At 42.5% G+C, this 18,451-nt stretch overlaps 1 protein-coding gene across 1 annotated transcript in view; it reads right to left on the reverse strand.

Annotated features, from left to right (window-relative positions):
- The window catches only part of LOC113994350 (multiple epidermal growth factor-like domains protein 6), a 194,091-nt gene that overhangs the window by 61,262 nt on the left and 114,378 nt on the right, over nucleotides 1–18,451 (reverse strand). The window contains exons 6-7 of the mRNA XM_027733287.2: nucleotides 8,524–8,646; nucleotides 2,354–2,476 (exon numbers count right to left, since the gene is read on the reverse strand). Of these exons, the coding sequence (XP_027589088.2) occupies nucleotides 2,354–2,476; nucleotides 8,524–8,646 (246 nt within the window). The remainder of the gene's footprint in view (nucleotides 1–2,353; nucleotides 2,477–8,523; nucleotides 8,647–18,451) is intronic.

Below are 18,451 nucleotides of genomic sequence, written 5' to 3' on the forward strand. Positions count from 1 at the left end.
GAGAATCACGAAACACTGTGGGTTGGAAGGAACTTTTAAGATCATCTCATTCCACCCCCCTGCCACGGGAAGGGACACCTTCTGCTAGACCAGGTTGCTCAAAGCCCCATCCAACCTGGCCTTGAACACTTTCAGGGATGGGGCATCCACAGTTTCTCTGGGCAATGTGTCACCAGAGAAGAGGTCTCCCAGATATCCAGGAACCTCATGTGAGAAAGCCATGGTGATTGCACTGATGTGGGACAGCACCAAATGCTCTCGGTGCAGTGTGAGGACGAGCCCTGCATGTGCTGTGGACCTTCCAGACCTTCACTGACTGCAAGGCTGCAAAGAACAGGGTCTCCAGTCCTGCCTGCCATGACCTCTAGAGCACATAAAGAAAGAGAATTGAGTCTTATCAAATTAACTTCCTTGTTCACAGTAATCATGACTTTACACTGGGGAAAACTTAAAGTGGGTAAGATTAAAATTGCTAGGCTTGAGTGTTTCTCTATGGCTTTTCAGGGCTATGGGGTGCAGCATTAGCTCCCAAGGAGTCTGCAGGCATGAATTCACACCTGCAGAGCAGCTACCCCTGCTGTGGTAAATACCCTCATGATGCTGAGCTTTCTCGATCCAAACCATGCCTACAGCAGCCATGCTTTGTGGCTGGAAATTACAAGCAGCCAGGCTCACCTCCTCCCACCTTTTCTACTTAAAACACCTCTGATTGCCAACCCAAATGCGTTCATGGCCACTTCAACCTCATTTGTTCCTGTAAAAATCTTGTCCATTGGTTCAACTAGCACTTTTCTCTCCCAGGCATTCATTCACTAAGGTATTTATGGGGGAAGAACATCCTACTTGGTATTAATTTTGCAAGCTGAGCTCTGCTTACAGATTCTCCGTCCTCTGAGCTCAGTTGCCCTCCTGGGGAGGCTGCACTGATTTATTTTGATTTCCACACCCTGAACACAGGTAAGCAGGCACCCAGGCCAGATGCAGGCAAGGTCTCACCTGCAGAGCTGACCCTGCCCCTTCTCCACTGTTCAGTAATTACTGACTGGTGACAAATCGCTGCCTTTGGTGAGGGGCTGACCCTCATCAGCCCCACGATGTGAGGGAAGGAACAGCAGTGGCAAAACTGCCCCCATCAGAGGTCCCAGCCTGCTGGTTTGGCTGCTGAGCTGAACCAGCTGCTGGCAGCTGGGATACAGCATGAGGTGGCACATGGAGGTTTGAGCTGCTCCATGGTCAACTCCATGGCTCCAAAGGGACAACTTTCACCCCTCCAGGCATTGCCACAATTAGACCCCACTGATCCAACCACTGTCCCACCACAACACCATAAAAACCACCAAAAAGCTCTATGCAGCTGTCTGCACATGGCTTGGCAAAGGACACCTGAAGTACCAGAGGTAGCAGAGGAGACACGAGAGGTTTGGAAACAGGATGGAGGACAGTAGAGCAAGGTCTCAGGTGCTCTCTCTGCACTAAAGCTCCCCTTTTCCAACTTTTCCTGATAATCTCAGGGACAAAACCTGGCCACTCCATGACAGACAGAGAGGTCAGCCTGCTGTGGGTGCTCACTGAGGCACAGCCTCTGCAGAGGGCAGGATCTGAGGGGGCCAAAAGCGAAGGGCGCACACCCGCTGCACTTGGCGGGAGCTGGAATCAAGCTGAACAGCAGGCTTTACTTACACTTCATACACAGCATATAAAATCTCTGAGCAGAAGAGGAGCCATATGGAAACGGTTTTGTGACAGGGATTTTAGTGCAATAAATCCATAAATTTGGCCCTATCTTTCTCTGGCATATTCAAGGGTATGAGTGTGTGAGCTTGTGTTGGGGAATGGGGGGGGGCTGCCTTAAAAACTGATGAATATTTTGAGATATATGAGAAAAGAAAAGCAACAATCAAACCCAAAGGTAGCACTGCTGTTCTGCTTGTGAGAGTGCTTAGAAACGTGAAGGGGAGGATGAATGAATCAGACTGTGATAAGCCAAAAGCAGATAAAGAAAACACTTCATGTAGAATAAAACATGTTATGCAGGCCAACTTTATATACAACTTGATGAGTAATAAAATGTTAGAGTTAAAACACGATTAAGTTTCTAACCTGTCTCATCATCGTCAGTGTGCAAGGAGCAGCCAGGGGTCTGTGAGGCCAAAATCTTGTTTGAAGTTGTGATTCAGTGTGAACTTCACACCTCAAACATGTGTCATTTTAAAACCCTGTTAATAAGTGATTCCTAAAGTTGCTTTCGGAGAGCAGAGGGAAATAGGAATGAATACTGTGACCCAAAACACCAGCCTGGGGTCTTTTAAATTGCCTTTACTGTGTGTCTCTGGGCAGGTAGAGCAGGACTTACCTTCACAGGATTTGGCATCCCTCCTCAGCTGGTAGCCTGGCTGGCACTGGCACTTGTAGTGGTCCTCGAGCTGAACACACTCCTGCTCACAGCCCCCGTTGTTAACGCTGCAGGAATGGAGGGCTGGAGCCAAGGAAGCAAGGGAGGAATGCACGTCAACAACCTGAGAAACTTATTTCCTATTTTAAATATATAAATGACAGTAAAAATAGGTAAACCTCTCCAAACTGCTTTCATAAAGGCACCTGTCCCATCCTCTGAGTGATTACCCTCCCTTGTGTTTACGGGGCTTGTCTGACACAGCGTCCCACACCGGTGAAAGCCTAATTCCAGTGAGAGGCAGGTGAGATCTAAGGGCTGTAATGCTGACTGAAGCACAGCACCCTTTGATCTGACAGCACCAAAGCGCTGAGAATCCACTGAGGTAAGGAGGGGAGAAAAAGAGCAGCCCTGTTGGCACTTGTCCAATGATTGCTTTTTTCTCTCCTTGCTTTCATTGATTAAAAATAATAATAATAATAATAAAAATTGTCTTTCAGGTTGATTTCCTCAGCCTTGCGCATAGGAAAATGCAAATGACAGGAGCCAAAAGCTCCACAGGACAGATTTACAAAGCAAACCACAGGAACAGAGGGTCTTCAGTACATCTCAAAAGACGTTGCTTCTTTCACCCAAGCAGATTAATATTCTTTTTTGTTCAGCACATATCCCCGGCCTCTGGAGAAACATTTCTCCTCCTGCCAAAATATGTTCACACACACCCACACCTATTCACACGCTGCATGTAAAAATAAGAGTGATGGTTTGAAGCTGCTATTGTGCTGTATGGATGGAAGTGTGACTGTGTGCATGGCTGCATTTACATATATTTTAACAGCAGGGATGTAGAATGTAGAGATTTAAACTAGATATTAGGAAGAAATTCTTGACCCCGAGGGTGGTGAGGTGCTGACACAGGTTACCCAGAGAAGCTGTGGATGCCCCATCCCTGAAAGTGTCCGAGGCCAGGTTGGATGGGGTTTGGAGCAACCTGGGCTAGTGGAAGGTGTCCCTGCCCAGGGGGGTAGAATGAGATGATCTTTAAGGCCCCTTCCAACCCAAACCATTCTGTGTTCTCTACAATTCCATGTTCTCCGCGAGCAAACGAAAAGACTATTTCGTCGTTCACGGAAGGCACCAAACTTTGAACCCAATGAAATTCATCCAAGAGCTTTGATATTTATTTTAGAAATATTCATATTAATCTGTAATTCATTTATCTGGACTCGTTTATCTGTAATAGACATTAGCAAATGTTAGACACAAAGCCTGCTGCAGGATTTGTTTCACCCTATGCCACCAATTAGCAAATACTGAGTGTGTGCAGTCAAGTATGTGATAAAAGGCGAAAAGAAAAGCAAATTTTTACATTCTCCTGGATGCACACCCAGCAGGAGGCAGGAGGCACCTCACTGCACAAGGACCTGACCTGGCTTCTGATCTCCATCTATGCCCATGAACCTTCTGCCCTGTTAGCGATGGAACTTGAAAGCAGCTCCATGTCTACATGGGAGGCAGCAGACCCCATACACTCTGAGCTTCCAGCTTCCTGCACATTTGTATCCAAAGGCCTGTTTTTCAGCAAGAATATTCAAATAAGATGAAAATATTTCAGAAGATGAAAAGCATCTTAAAACCAAGTGACAGAATATACATCTCGGTTTTTAAAAGTGCCATTTTCCTCCCTCCTTTCCTGGGCACAAGCCAATCTGGATGCAAGAGGAGATGAGCAGCAACCTGTCATGATGAGAATTTTGGAGGCTTCAAAGGCAGAAGGGCACAGGTGTGGTGGAGTCCTCTGCCAAGAGCTTGTGCTGGCGAGGCCGTTCATCCCAGTCCGGAGTGGGCTCTGCCAGTGGCCAGGGAGCCAGAGGTTCCTCTGGAGCAGCCAAGGCAGGTTTATCACGGCTGCTGCCGAGGCATCATGCTGGATACATGAGAGGAGGTGCCAGACTGAAGCAGAAGAGCCTCTGGGGACAGAACAGGATGGATTGTGCTCGTGCTGCCAAGCGCTGTCTGATCAGAAAGAGGGAGAGACTCGGCACGACATGAGTCTAATTCCACCTGTCATAAAGGGGTTTGTGTCTGGAGGTCTGAGCACCTCCACAGGGTCCAGGAAGAAATACGGAATGCCCTCTGCTTTTAAGGAATTACTCCTGAAGTTTGGTGGAAAACCAGCCCCTCTGTGAAGTGTCAACAGGAACGGTGGCACAGGCACGGTCATGGCTCTTTGCCATGTCTGGGAATGCCAAGAGAGGGAGGCAGCATTGCTGGAAGGGGGACAGAGGTGGGAGGCATCATGCAGGAAAGACAAGGATCATAGAATCATGGAAAGGTTTGGGTTGGTAGGGACTTAACAATCACCTTGTTCCAACTCTCTGCCCAGGACAGGAACACCCACTAGATCAGGTTGCTCCTAGATCAGGTTGCTCCAAGCTCTGTCCAAACTAGTCCTGAACATTTCCAGGGATGGGGCAGCCACTGCCTCTCTGGGCAACCTGTGCCTCACCACCCTCACAGCCAAGAATTTCTTCCTAATATCTAATGTAACCCTGCCCTCTGTCAGTTTGAAGCCATTTCTCCTTGTCCTGTCACTACATGTCCTTGTAAAAAGTCCCTCTCCAGCTTTCTCATAGGCCTGATCTCCTGATAGTTGAGAAATACACATTTCTCAACCCATTAGTTTTTTATAATGGTCGTATTTTGACAAAGAGCTGAGTCTGAAGCCATAGTTAGATGCATGTATAGAAACCAAGGGGTCAGAACATGAAATCTCTTCAAGACTATGTTTTCCATCACCTTAAATCCAAGCTTAGCAATGTAAGAATTGTAACTTCAGAAATACAGTGCTTTTATTTATGTGGGAAAACACAGATTATAGAGTTGTAGAGATATTTTCTTTGTTACTTCCTCTATTAAGAGCCTTAGTGTGCTAAAATCTCCATAAAAACCTGCATCTCAACATAAAGCAGACATCAAAGATAACAGCTGGCACAAGAGATGAATCAGGGTCTAACAGCCGTGCTTTGCTTTCACTTCTAGGAGTTCAAACAGGAATGAATTCCAGTGAAGACAATGACTCTACAACAATCCAAAACCACAGCCTGATACTGCAATAAACATTTTCTTTCTGAGCTTCAGCTTTTCCAGATAGCAGTTAGTTAAACTCCAGTGAAGCCAAATTCATTGCAATAACATAATCAAGGCATTACAAACAAAACAAACAAAAAATTGGACAGTGTTACCTCTGTTTATTCTAATTACCTAATTTGTAGTGAATATTTGGTCTGGCACATATATCCAAAAATGAATTAGATATTGAGCAAAATTTGTGGGACCTAAAAAGCTAAAGAAAGAAAAGGATCATTGGAAAAGATGGGATTCTGGCATGGCACAAAATATCAGATATTATCAAAGGATCCAAGAATGAAGTATTTTACATTCACAAACTGGTTTTCACTGAACAAGGGAATGCATTTTGGAGGTTCTTTGCCTTCGGATACAAGCAGAAGTTTCTAATGAGAGCAGGAGGAACAACAAACAGATTTCCTCAATCCATGTACTTTGAGGATCATACTGGCAATGGAGGGATGAAGCACCAGCAACTGGTCAGGATCCCAAACACACTATGATGACATGGCAGGAGGACTAGACTCACTGGAAAGAGCTCGTGACAGAAGTTCATTAATATTCCATGAATCACATGAGAAAGTAGCTTATCCCAAGTTTTTGAGTCCTCACATGTAGGCTGAATATCTTATAAGATGATAGATCCACTTCCTTATGTATGGGAGACATCCAAGCCATCCAGGCTGCAAAATCTGCTTCCCCTCAAATGATTTTGGCACTTTTGCTCTCTGAAACACAGGGTTGCCAAAAAAGAAAAAGAAGACGTGGAAAGAATGAATGCAACAGCAATCTGGGCTGGGCTCATCTGAAAAGCCTGTCTAAAGGGATGATTGTTTCTTATTTCTGCAGCTGAGATAATCACCTTCCATAAACAGCACAGTGCTGGAATGTAGTCCCTTTTTATTCTCAGCATGTGGGAGAGATCGTTACAGCCTCTAAAGCATCCATGGAAGAAATACTGTTGCTAATCCAAGCCCTATTTGAAATGCTACATATTCTGTTTAGCTGCAATGAGGTCAAAAGAGAGGTGTGTTACTGGGTTTACTTCTTGATCAGATGAGTGGTGAAAGCTGAATGCATAACCTGGGGCAGCAGAAGAAACAAACTCTCCATCCCCAACAAGCACCTCTGCCCAAATCCCAGTTCTAGGCACTCTTGGATTACTGGTTTATAGGAAATGTTTCTCATCAATTAGTATCTGTCTTGTGCTCCAATGCATTAGAGCTTATTATATCCATTTATTTTGGTGTCTTGCCTAAGCAGCTGAAACAGAACTCAATATCCTCTGTCAGTATTGTGAAAATCCATTATCATGATAGCAGCTCTTTCTGAAACTCACTCCTGACTCTCATCTTAGGGTTTATTTCTTGTGTCTCCTTGATAATTTCTGAGATATTGAAAACAAAACTGATCACTGCATGAAGTATTTTTAGTAACTTCTTGAGAATACTTACATTTGTGAACTGAAAACTTTTTCTCTGATACTGCTCCCAGCTCTGACAGCTCCAAACTGAGCTTCTTGATTATTTGGACCTTAAGAAAACTTTTCTATTCTGTGTCCACAGAAAGTTTTACATATTGCAAAGACAAAGTCATTCAACTGCCACTATATCTACTTTTTGCATTTATCATTCAGTTTATCATCCTCTTTTTCCCCAAAGTCACTTTAGTCCTTTTTTTTGTGCTAAATTCCCTCTCCACCACAGCTGAAAATGAGACTATTCAGAGAAACTCAACCCTCACATTTTTCACTTCTGGGTCTTCCCTGGTCAGATCTGATCACAAAGAGAAAAAATCCTCTTTTAATTCACAGAAAAACACTATTGTTTCTAGTTAAATATGAACCACTCTGCTTTTACATTATTTTTTCTCTAACAATAGTGTTTCCTACCCATTCTTTCACTAAATAAGATAATCAAGAAAAGATTGAGACTTTACCATATTTTTAATTGCAGTTAATTACCAAAACACTGAAAGTCTCTCTATGTGATAAACCCAACAAAAGAGTATATTTTTAACTAAAAAAAAAAAACCCAAACCATTATTCCCACAGCTTGATCACGGGTACCTCTTGTGTTCTAGTTGCATCAGTGAATGTCCTGCTGTGATAATACCAGGAATGAGTGATGACACCCTTGGCTGATGTTAAGCACAACCAAGGGACTTTGAGCAAGAACTGAGACAATGATCAAAGTGTGAGTGAACTTATTCTGCAGATGTGGTCTGACCACACTTGATGTTCTTCTCACATTACCTCAAATCAGGGTTAAAAATTTAAACAAATGATGCCCTTTTCCTCTTCCCAGATGAAAGAACATTTTAATCTTTTTTTTTCAGAATTCAACAATTTGACTTCTGTACTGATTTAAATGCAATACAAGGACTGTATATTTTATATTATTATTTTTAGCAACATGCAGAATTTACTCTGTTATGTCTTGTTTCAGGGCTCAGAAAGCCCAACCTAAGAAACACAGGGTTTATTTCTAATGGCAGAGCTGCTAATCCTCTCCACTTAAATGGGCAGCGTGTCACGGGCTGAACTGCTGAGCCCTGTGGTGCTGTCACTGACATGAGCACACACAGGGTAACTCCACACTGTAAATCACAGAATCATTTAGGTTGGAAAAGACCTTTAAAACCATCGAGTCCCAGGACAGGGAGATGTGCCACAAAGAAAAAAACGCTCAGAATTCAAAAAACGCCGTCATTTGACATGAAAACCCTGTATTTCTTTAATGCAAAACAGAAGGAATTTTCACAAACATGGGACAGCATCACCGCTTTTTGTTCACAAAAAAATCAAACAAAAAAGCAGTAAATTTGGCAATACCTGAACTCTCACAGGCTGCTTGAAGTGGGATGGACAATGACATCCTTTGTGAATTAGTAAAAACTAAGACCGGGGAAGTCTACAAACCTTTGCACTTAGACACAGACAGGTTCAGCAGAGAAAAACAACACCTTGGAAGTAGGTGAAGTGCTTGTTAACGTCTCCTTACCAATGCAAGTGCGTCCGTCGGCGTGGAGCCGGAATCCCGCCCGGCACTGGCAGTGGAAGGAGCCGGGAGTGTTGACACAGCCTTGCTGGCAGCCACCGTTCACCACAGCACACTCATCCACGTCTGGAGAAGAAAGGCAGATGGTGAGGAAGGCTTACAAGGGAGCCCCAGCACGGGCACACCCCGGTTCTCCTGGGCAGCGCGCGGCTCACACATAACGCAGCCCCTGCACTCGGCCTGGGCTGTTGTTTACTTCGCTTCGGCGCTGTAAACAGGGCAAAGAAAATCAGAATTTTATGGTATTTTTTCCCAAGTTCCCGCGGGCATTGCCTCTGTAGTCTCTACTTCTGAAGCCCTTGTTAAGTAGAGTGATTTGTGGCACGGCTGTTTCCTTGGGGTCAAGAGAAAAATACGGGGAACGAGTTAGGGTTAGATAACATCTGAGCTTGTAGGTACCACTGGTCAAACATACGGCTTCAGTAAAAATTTGCTGTGTGAAGATTTTCTTCTGCATCAGGCCTTTAATCCTATTAGCTCCTGAGGGTACAACCACATACAACTGACATAAATGCAAGAGTCACGCTCTCCATCACCATTATATTTTCAACCATGGAATGCACAGAGAGCTTAACAAGCAAATTTAAAAATGTTGTGCTGCATTTTCTGTGACTCTTGTCATAGAATCATAGAATTACAGAAGGGTTTGGGTTGGAAGGGACCTTAAAAGCTTATCTCATTCCAACACCCTGCATGGGCAGGGGCATCTTCCACTAGACCAGGTTGCTCCAAGCTCCATCAAGCTTGGCCTTAAACACTGTCAGGATGGGGAAGAACGTTGTCCCTTGATCTTAGTTGTGTTCACCTGAACTTCTCACAGCATCTTCTCTGATGACATCCCAAAAAAGTGATGTGAGTTCCTGTTGATACCTTTTCTGAAGCTAAGCAGGTATCATTCCATATTTCAAATTTTGGGGGACTACATTCAAACGAAGAGGGAAATGAGCATTAAAACCAACTTGAGAACACTGCTGTAATGTTTCCTCTGAAAATGATGGACAATGACGGACAAAGACCAAGAAGAATTTAAGTAAACAGGTGAAGGTCTGAAACAGACCCATAAAACTGAATTTCCAGAAGTACCACATAAGCAGTTTCTGGCATCTTTTCAGCAAAGCCGAGCTGCTGCAAATAGCAGTTGATTGGCATGTTGACACCCTTACCTTAAAAATCAACACAGAGGTCACTGAAAATAAGGGTCAATTAGTCCATTCTCTGAAAAAAATTCACCTGGCAGGTTTTGGCCTAGAATTTGTCTGCCCTTTCCATAACAGTCCACAGGGATGGCAACTCCGCCTCCCACCATCTTACGCAGGGGCAACGCTGGTACCGAATTCTCCCAAACACCAAAGACATTCTCCTCCCAAAGCCAAACCTCTCTCCTGCAACAGACATCTAAAAGGAACCCCCCTTTCAACACTAAAGCCTCTTGTTGATTTAATTGCCCTTTACATCATGTTCTGAAATCATTTAATGAGGGGCAAATCCGCAAGTGCTCCTGTGGGGAAACGAGCCGGCAATGAAGGGGTTTCCCTCCCATATTGCACTTGAGGAACAGGGGGTCTGGCTTTCATATCTTTGCTGTGGATATATCTGCTTTGCATTTAGCTTTCATGGTTAACATATTTTTAATGCTTTTATGTTTATTCCATTTTAGAAAATCTAATCAAAATTAAATGAAAAGGGAAGTTTTAAAGATGATTTGGAAATGCACAACATCCCAGTCCTAAGGAAATGTATTTATAAAGTTATATTTTAATACTTCACATGTGAATTTCCCTCGCCTAAAATGAAGTCCTGGTGTTGACTGGTGTTTAAATTCAGACCATTTGCTAACATGAACCACTTTTTTATACTTCTGCTATATTTGCCATTTTATTAGGCTGTATACTACATACATTTCCTACTGCCTGGAGACATCTGGAATTTCTCCTTTTTTTTAAACAGAAACTTTGCTTTTTAAAATGTAAACAGTAAACAGAAAATGTTATTCATCTTGTTGAATTCCATATTGTTGAGAACCAGCCTGAAAAATACCAGGGCAAAATCAAACCCAGGAAACTATTTGTATTGAGTATCTGAGAAATAAAATTAGAAAAAAGACTCAGAAAAATAGAACAAGTTGAACTATATAGTATGCCACATTCTAGTATTTATACCTCAATAAGCTCAAACACTGGGAGCTTCAATATATTCATTTTATGGGCTACAATCAGCTGCAGATTTTTTCTCATACGCCAAATGCAGTTTTAAGTTAGAATATTGGCACTTGCAAAGGAGAAAAAATAGTCCAGATAATAAAAACGAGCTTGGAGTTAGTGCTATTCATTAGTCTTGATCTGAAGATTTAAAAGAAGGGACTTGGTTTAAGGGGAGCTCTGAGCCCGGCAGCTCTTCCTTCAATGGTATTTCCCTCATGCTGGCACATCCCAGAGGGCCATAAAGCAATGATATTGCTAAAAGGCAGTATAATTCAATGAAAAATAAAAGATCCCACAATACTTGTATAGTTGAGCTGGACCTACCCCCACCCTGAGACTCCCTGAAGCAAGTGGGGGGAAACCAGAGGCCAGACCCTCAAACCCGCAATGCAACTCCACGACACCACATGAGCAGCAAACCTGATGACAGACGATCCCTTCCAGCCTCAGCCTTCCTCTGCAAGATCAATATTTTAAGGATTACACGTTGAAAGATTCCTTCACATCCCACAGATAAAATCAAGAATGATGCGAGGCGCAGTCGCCTTTCTGCGTCTCCTCCATCTCCAGGCCAGGAAACAGCTTCGCCCACAGTTACAGCAGAAAAATTCCTTAATTATTTTGTCTGGTGAGCAGTCTGGAAAGCAGACACTGATCTAAGAGCTTGAACTGCACTTGAAAGTTTTAAAATTCCAAACTATTTGAACTTTTACGTTGGAACTGCTATGGTAGTAAAGGACACACACAGCAAGAAAATAACAGCCTATGGTGCTGTAGGCACACAAATAGCCATTTATTTTTCTACATGGGAATAGCTACAGAAAGATAAAAGTATTCTAGAATAATAAATGTATAAAACTATTTTTAAGTATTCCAGAAATATAAAGTCATTATATTATAATTCTAGAATATTATTGGATTATGGAAGATTGTATCTATGACTAAATTTGGATTCGTTTTCACTGCAGATCAAGCTGAAACACCTACATGCTTAACTTTCTATAGTTACAACTTAGGGTGCTAATCTGAATAACCTGAATTTCAAGCCACTCATGGCTTGCTTATCACAAGTCAGACTATGATGAAAGCAACTGAATTCCCACAAAACAGAGGGAAAGCAATCCACAGAGACAAGAGGGGAAATGAGAATTGTGTGCTGTCCCCAGGCTGCCTTGCCAAGGGCTGGGGTGACCAAAGCAAAGGTGGCACTGTGGATATTCTCCTTCACATTCTTGGAAGATTTCAACAGAGGTGCCTTATAGTGGGATTCCCTACTGAGGGTATCTCCCTGTGTTCCTGTTTACCCACTTTTCACCGAGAACAACCTGGGAGGAATAATCTGGTACTCAATAAAACCCAATAGTCTGTGTGTTTCCAAGATGTAAAGTATTTTAGCCATCATGACATGCATCTCTCAGGTCTCTTCATGCTTCTGAGGTCTGTGCATTTGGACTGACCTTTCCTCCATCCCATCACAAGGTATATCCCAAGTTCTGAACATGGGAAAAGAGGATGTAATGTACAAATGCCCACCCTGCTGTCAGCACTGTGCCCTTTCCAAGGGCGGGTCCTGCTGAAGGAGTTACAGGTTAAGTCCTCCACACCCCTGACTAAGGGACCTGCTAATCTTCAAGGAGCTTTGTCCCTAATTGATTTGAGGACCCACATTGGCAAGTCTGTTTTCTCTACCCAATGCAGAGCTGTGTGACTGCTTGTTTGGAATTCAGGGTCATCACATCAGTGGCTTTTTTCATATCATTACTAAAATGTTAGGAACAGCTATGATCAATCAGTTCCTAAAAAATACACCAACAGTGGTGTTAAACACTGGTAAATACTAAACCTGAAATCATGTTTTTTACAAAGGAAAAAAAAAAGCAAGATGCTGCAAGATCAATTCCCTAACTAATAGCTTTGCTTTTATAAGAAATGTAACATACAACATACAGAACTAAATCCCAAAACAAGGAAAAAGGCTGTTTTGATGGCAGCAGGACTGCGTTTTTGCATTATCCTCTCAATTTTTATGATATTTCCCCTCTTTTCTGACCATGCTGAGCAAGACAGAGTTGTGAGTGGGAGGACTACTTTTCAGCTCCCAGTTTTTAAGTTCTCCACTTGGAACAGCCCGGCAGCGCTTGCAGGTCAAGAGCTGCAACCACAGCTCCCACAGCCCCGAATGGAGGAGAGCTGACGTTGCCAAAGGCTCTGGTGCCTACACTACAAACCAGGTACGTCCTTAAAAGTGCACGTAAACACCTGAAGGATCACATTTGAGAATCCTGAATGGAAAGAGAGACGGTGTGCCAAGGGTGTCCCAGAGATGGCATTCACACTGAGGACACTGCCAAGAGCACCACGTGAAGTCCAAGTGGGCACAGGGTGACAGCAAAGTTTAACTCTCAGGGAGCTTCACCGAGCCAGTGGCATTGCTTCAGGGTGACAAATGAACAGGATTTCTCTCTTGGATATAAAAACATGCACAGATTGAGAGCTGTTCAAAGCCAGTACTTTCTGACAGATAAACAGAGACAAAATTTCCTCTTCCCAGTGCCCAGGCACTGATGGAGAAAGAAACCAGAACCAGATTGTACAGACCTTATAATTTAGATGAGATATAAGGAAAAATATTAGATTAGATATAAGGAGGAAAAGAGGGTTGTAAAGAACTGGAACAGGCTGCCTGGGGCAGTGGTGGAGTCACCATCGTGGAAGTGTGGATCTATTTATTTATTGGGTTTTTGCCAAAAATTCTACTTTAGCAAGCAAAGAACACCACAGAGAGGCAGGAACCAAGGAGTTCTGAGCATCACCCACCTCACAAACACCAGAGACTTCCCATGGATTAAAATTAACTACACCCTTTTTAGTGGAAATCCTGAGAAATACTACATAATATTGGAATGAATGACACACACGTTCCCATTTCCCAGCCACCACAATCCCCCAGCTCGCTGCAGAAAGGATGTGACCAGCAAAAGCAGAGAAACACAAAACCCTGCTTGTATTTTACTTAGAGGACAGTTTATTCTGGTGGTTTTAAAGTCAGATTATAATTAAAAATAATTATAGTAATTATTTATTAAAAAAAAAAATCATGACCAAAAGGAGGAAGCATGGTCTAATCTTTGCAGGATTATCTCAAAATTCAGTAAAATCAGGTTTTGGCTCCTCTTTACCCAGAGAGTTCTGCAGGTCATTGGTCCCCATATGACATTGTGGGGATCAGCCTGTTATGATGGTGATAGAGAAAGAGAGAAGATTGGATCTTAAGTAAAGAACCACAACGAGAAATCTTAAATGCCTCTATTTAAAATTATCACAAGTGCATAAACTGTTCAACTTGAACATTCATTTGGAAGTAAGTTCCAACAATCTGTCTTATCCCTCCCTTGCCCTGACCAGCTCCCCCATCTCTTCAGCTGAAGATCTTTTAGTACATCTGACATGAAAACTCTGATTGTTTGCTATTTAACATGCTATTTAAAATCAACAAAGATGCATGACAGTGCTTTCCCTTCTGTTATTTGTAACTACAGTGTGACTACTCTCTTCTATATATTCCAAAGGATGTTTAAACCTCACACAAGTTATGAAGTGAAAATATCATATGGTCTTTCCCCACTAATTTACATGGTGTATTTTACACATTAATTTAGTGTGTCTCTAAATTAAATAATTTATGCACTTAAGGGAAGGAAGGGAAACAGGCTTGGTTCCCAGCCATTCTTAAGTTAATCAAAAAAGTCAGAAATTATTCTATAAAAGTAAAACTGAAAATAAGACCTTGTTATTGCTATAAGTAAGTAAATTAAGCTTCCTTTAAATCACAATCTCTCAAGTCTCAAGCTTAAAAACATCCGTAATTTGACAACCAGTGTGAATCCTTTCAAAAATGCACTCAGTACTAAGCAAGACATAATTTGCTCTTGCATCAGAAGTTTTTTAAAGGATCTCTCCTGCTTTACTAACACTAAAGTGGTTTTCAGGGTTTGAAACTTTGATTGGATGAGGTTTGAAACTCCTGTTACTCGAAAAATATTTGTCCATCTTTTCCACCATGAAGGAAGTTTGACGTTGGCACTGACTCGAGGAAGTAAAATACAAGTTTAAAGTCTGGGCAAAAATAAAGTCTAAAATCAAAAAGGCAAAAAAATGTTTATATTAATATAAAACATATTTCTTTTTCATTGAACCAAAGTAAGCAGCAAAGATTGAGAAGAGCAGTTTTGGATGGCTGGGAGATTTTAAATTGCAAACCCCCTAGTCTAGGGCATTTTTATGCTTCACAAAACCCCACAAATATGCTACAAGCTCTTTTGAGTGGTCTGCTAGAACCTGGTGTTAAAACATCTCCATGAAACAGCTTTCAGCATAGATAAATGTGCTCCTGCAGAGCCAGCTGGGTCATTTTGAACTGTTAGTGCTCCCAGGCTTTTATTTTTGCTCCTCAGCTATTTGCTCTGCCCTTTCCTGGCCCCTCTGATGGATTAGATGAGCATCCCTTGTCTGCTCTGGTTCCAAGCCAGCCAGGTTACCCTGATCACTGCAGCTCACTCACATTCCTGTAAGTCACAGGTGTCCAAGACAAGGTTGCTGCAATGGAATTAATTAATGGAATGGCTTCAGCAAACTACCAAAAGGGACACATCAGGTCTGGTAAGATGCTGGTTAAAAGGCCTGGTTAGTGATTCCTTACCCATTTAGCCTCCACAGTGAAGGAGCACCCTTATTAGTGCAGTCAGATTTCTACATTTCTTCACCCAGGATTAAGGACAAAGCAGCTTTAACCAGCACCCCTTTGGCAGGACTGTTCAATTAGCCACGCACAGAAACAGGCTTTCCAACTTACCTGATTATTTACCTTCCCCTGAAAACAGAGAAAGTAAATAATGGCATTAAATAACCAAATTAAATAACCAAAGCTTTTTGTACTGGATTCATTGTCTTTCAGTCTGTCACCTCCCCTCAGATCTCCCTTGGAGATTTGGTCACATCTTAGAGGAGAATCTTTTACCCTGTAATTGGTACCTTGCCCTAGGCTTCAGATGTTTTCCCAGGTAGTTTCAAGGATTTCTAGCTGTGCCTAAATTGGGTTTTCCTTTCTCTTACCTCTGGTTTATTTCTCTTTATACAGAGAACACCAAAGGACAGACACCACAGTGCTGTGAGATGCTGAACATTTCATCAATGGGACCGTGTCTGCCTTAGGTAATAAACACTTATGTCCAGATCTGAAAGGAGACACATCTCCTGATGCCTGTTTTAAAGGAGGGAAGAGGATAGAGGCATCTCCAAGCCATGGCATTTTTGGCAGATCCATGGAGCAGCTGTGGAGAAACAGCCAGAGCTGCTCCCAGCACACTGTGACCTCCCCTACAACCTGCTTTTGGGGAGGGGACTTTTACAGGCACTGAAAGGGACAATTCACCCCATCAAGTCTAAAAAAACTGGATTCCATTTCTTGATCTTAGCTGTATTGGAGAATAAACAGATGAACTGCTGAGATGTCACACAACCCTGTTAGTGGGGCCACAGCTGATTGGAAAGAATGACACTGACCTGCCAAAGATCCTGGTAATTTGAGTGCACTGTTGGGATGGGGGAGGAATATATCAGGGGAAAAGATGCTCTAAGATTTTTTCCTTGTTTGTTTATTTTTTGTTTGTTTGTTTTTTAATACTGCTTTCATGTGAGAATGGGCACAAGGCAATCACTGAAAGTGGTGACTTGTTCCTCACCAATGCCTGGATCCCTCCACCACAGTTCATGTCTCAGATGTCCCCCAAGAGACCTCCTGGACAGAGTGAACTGAAAAGAGAAAATTGGCCAATATTTGTGCTGCCCATTTCTTCTCACTTTCAATGCCTGACATGCCACTCTCTCCTGAGATATTTAACAGTGGTTTAGCTCAATAAACATCCAAGAGTTCCTCATCCACAACTCTATATGCAAACCATATGTTGCAGTTGAAAACCCTGAAGATTATAATTAGAACTGTCCATTCAATTTAAACAAAGTCAAGAATGAAAACTATTTCAAATTCAATAAACAGGCCATTTCAAAGTGTAGACACTGTGGAGGACAAGCTTAACAACTTAATTGACAGGTAAAGCTTCATTTCTAATCCTCATTTTGATATCATCTGTAGCCTCAGGAGTCAAAACACATCACTGCTCAGTCCTCAAAATATGCAGAGAAAATGAAAATGTCAGCTGAATGAAAAAAAGGAGAAGCATCTGTTTGATAGCTGTGTAAGCTTGTGATATGTAAACTGCTTTGGAGTCAAGCAGCTCTAATTAGAGTTTCAAGGCATTCTTCATTAAATATACACACACAGACACATATATATATATAAGTTTTGAGCAATTATTTAGACCAGCTAATTTGCAAGAAAATCAGGGTATAGAATTAAAGGAAGGAATATGATAATTTCACAGACCTCTGAGAATACCGTGATGTTTTCACACAGCTGTGAAGAAATACATATTTTCCACCTCTTCACAAAGCAGATCTGTACATTTTTCTCCACTCTTAGTCTTTAAAGCAAAAAAGAATGATCCATTTTGGGACCTCAGTGAAGCACACAGCATCTCAGCAAAGAAAAGCCAAAAAGGAAGAGTGGTAGGGTTACCAGCCTCCACAGTGGGGTTACACTAATAGATATTTTGGCAACTGCACACCCTTGAAGACTCCAGCTCCCATCAACATGAAACCCACACAGATGGACACAAAGTCTTGGCGGAGAACTGGTGCCAGGATAAGTGAATGACCACATGAAACAACACGGGAGCAAAAGCTGAAGAACAATAATTCAGATAGATGCGTAACTTAGGCTCTTATAAAATGTTTATATACTGGAAAAAACAGCTTCATTAATTTCACTGTTTCCTGTAGAAAAGAAGTGAATGTACCAGCCGTAAACAGAGAAGTCAGAAGGGAATGTTTTGCCTGTGCTGAAAGAAAACAATAGAATTTTATGCAATTTCTCCTTAGGAAAAAGGCTTTGAGATCCCCAGCAGCAGCAGCAGCAGCTACTGCAATGCTCCTGCAAGATTTTGTGACGTGGGCCAGAAGAGGAGAGGGAAAATTTGTTATGGGGCCATCAATTTTTAAATACAGCTCCTCAGCATAATCCAGTTGGGCCATGCTGGGAGGCAGGAGGGTGGCAAAGGAGGAAAGGATCTCTGTGAGGACGTGTACTTAATAAGGGACAGCGTGATACAGCCCAGACTCCTTGTGTGGACTCAGATCTGAGCCGCATTAAGGAGGTTTATATGTTGGGTCATCAGCATCTTTTCTCAGCAGGACATGGCTGCTTGAAAGAGCAGTTATGGAATAAAAAGAGAGGAATGCCTGATCTGATGAGAACACCTGTTTTTTGCCAGCAGCAATATTAATGAACACTTGCTGAGCTCCGTGAGCATCTTTACTACAACAGAATGCGGAGAAGTGTGTTTTCCACACACAGTAGGTAAAAAATGCACAAGGAAATTATAATCATGCAAACACCTTTGTAATCTGATGTTTCCACCTTGTTGGAAATATGGATGTAATTTGTGACAAGGCTGTGCAGGACTAGGAGAGCAGGGAGGGCACGCACAGCATTCAGCCACCAAGCTCCATCTTTGCCCCTCTAAACTAGAGCCCACAGCACAATCTCCTCCATC

This window comes from Pipra filicauda, unplaced genomic scaffold (genome assembly GCF_003945595.2).
Source record: "Pipra filicauda isolate LSUMZ 115617 unplaced genomic scaffold, ASM394559v2 scaffold244_size1468961_pilon, whole genome shotgun sequence".
Classification (NCBI taxonomy): Eukaryota; Metazoa; Chordata; class Aves; order Passeriformes; family Pipridae; genus Pipra; species Pipra filicauda.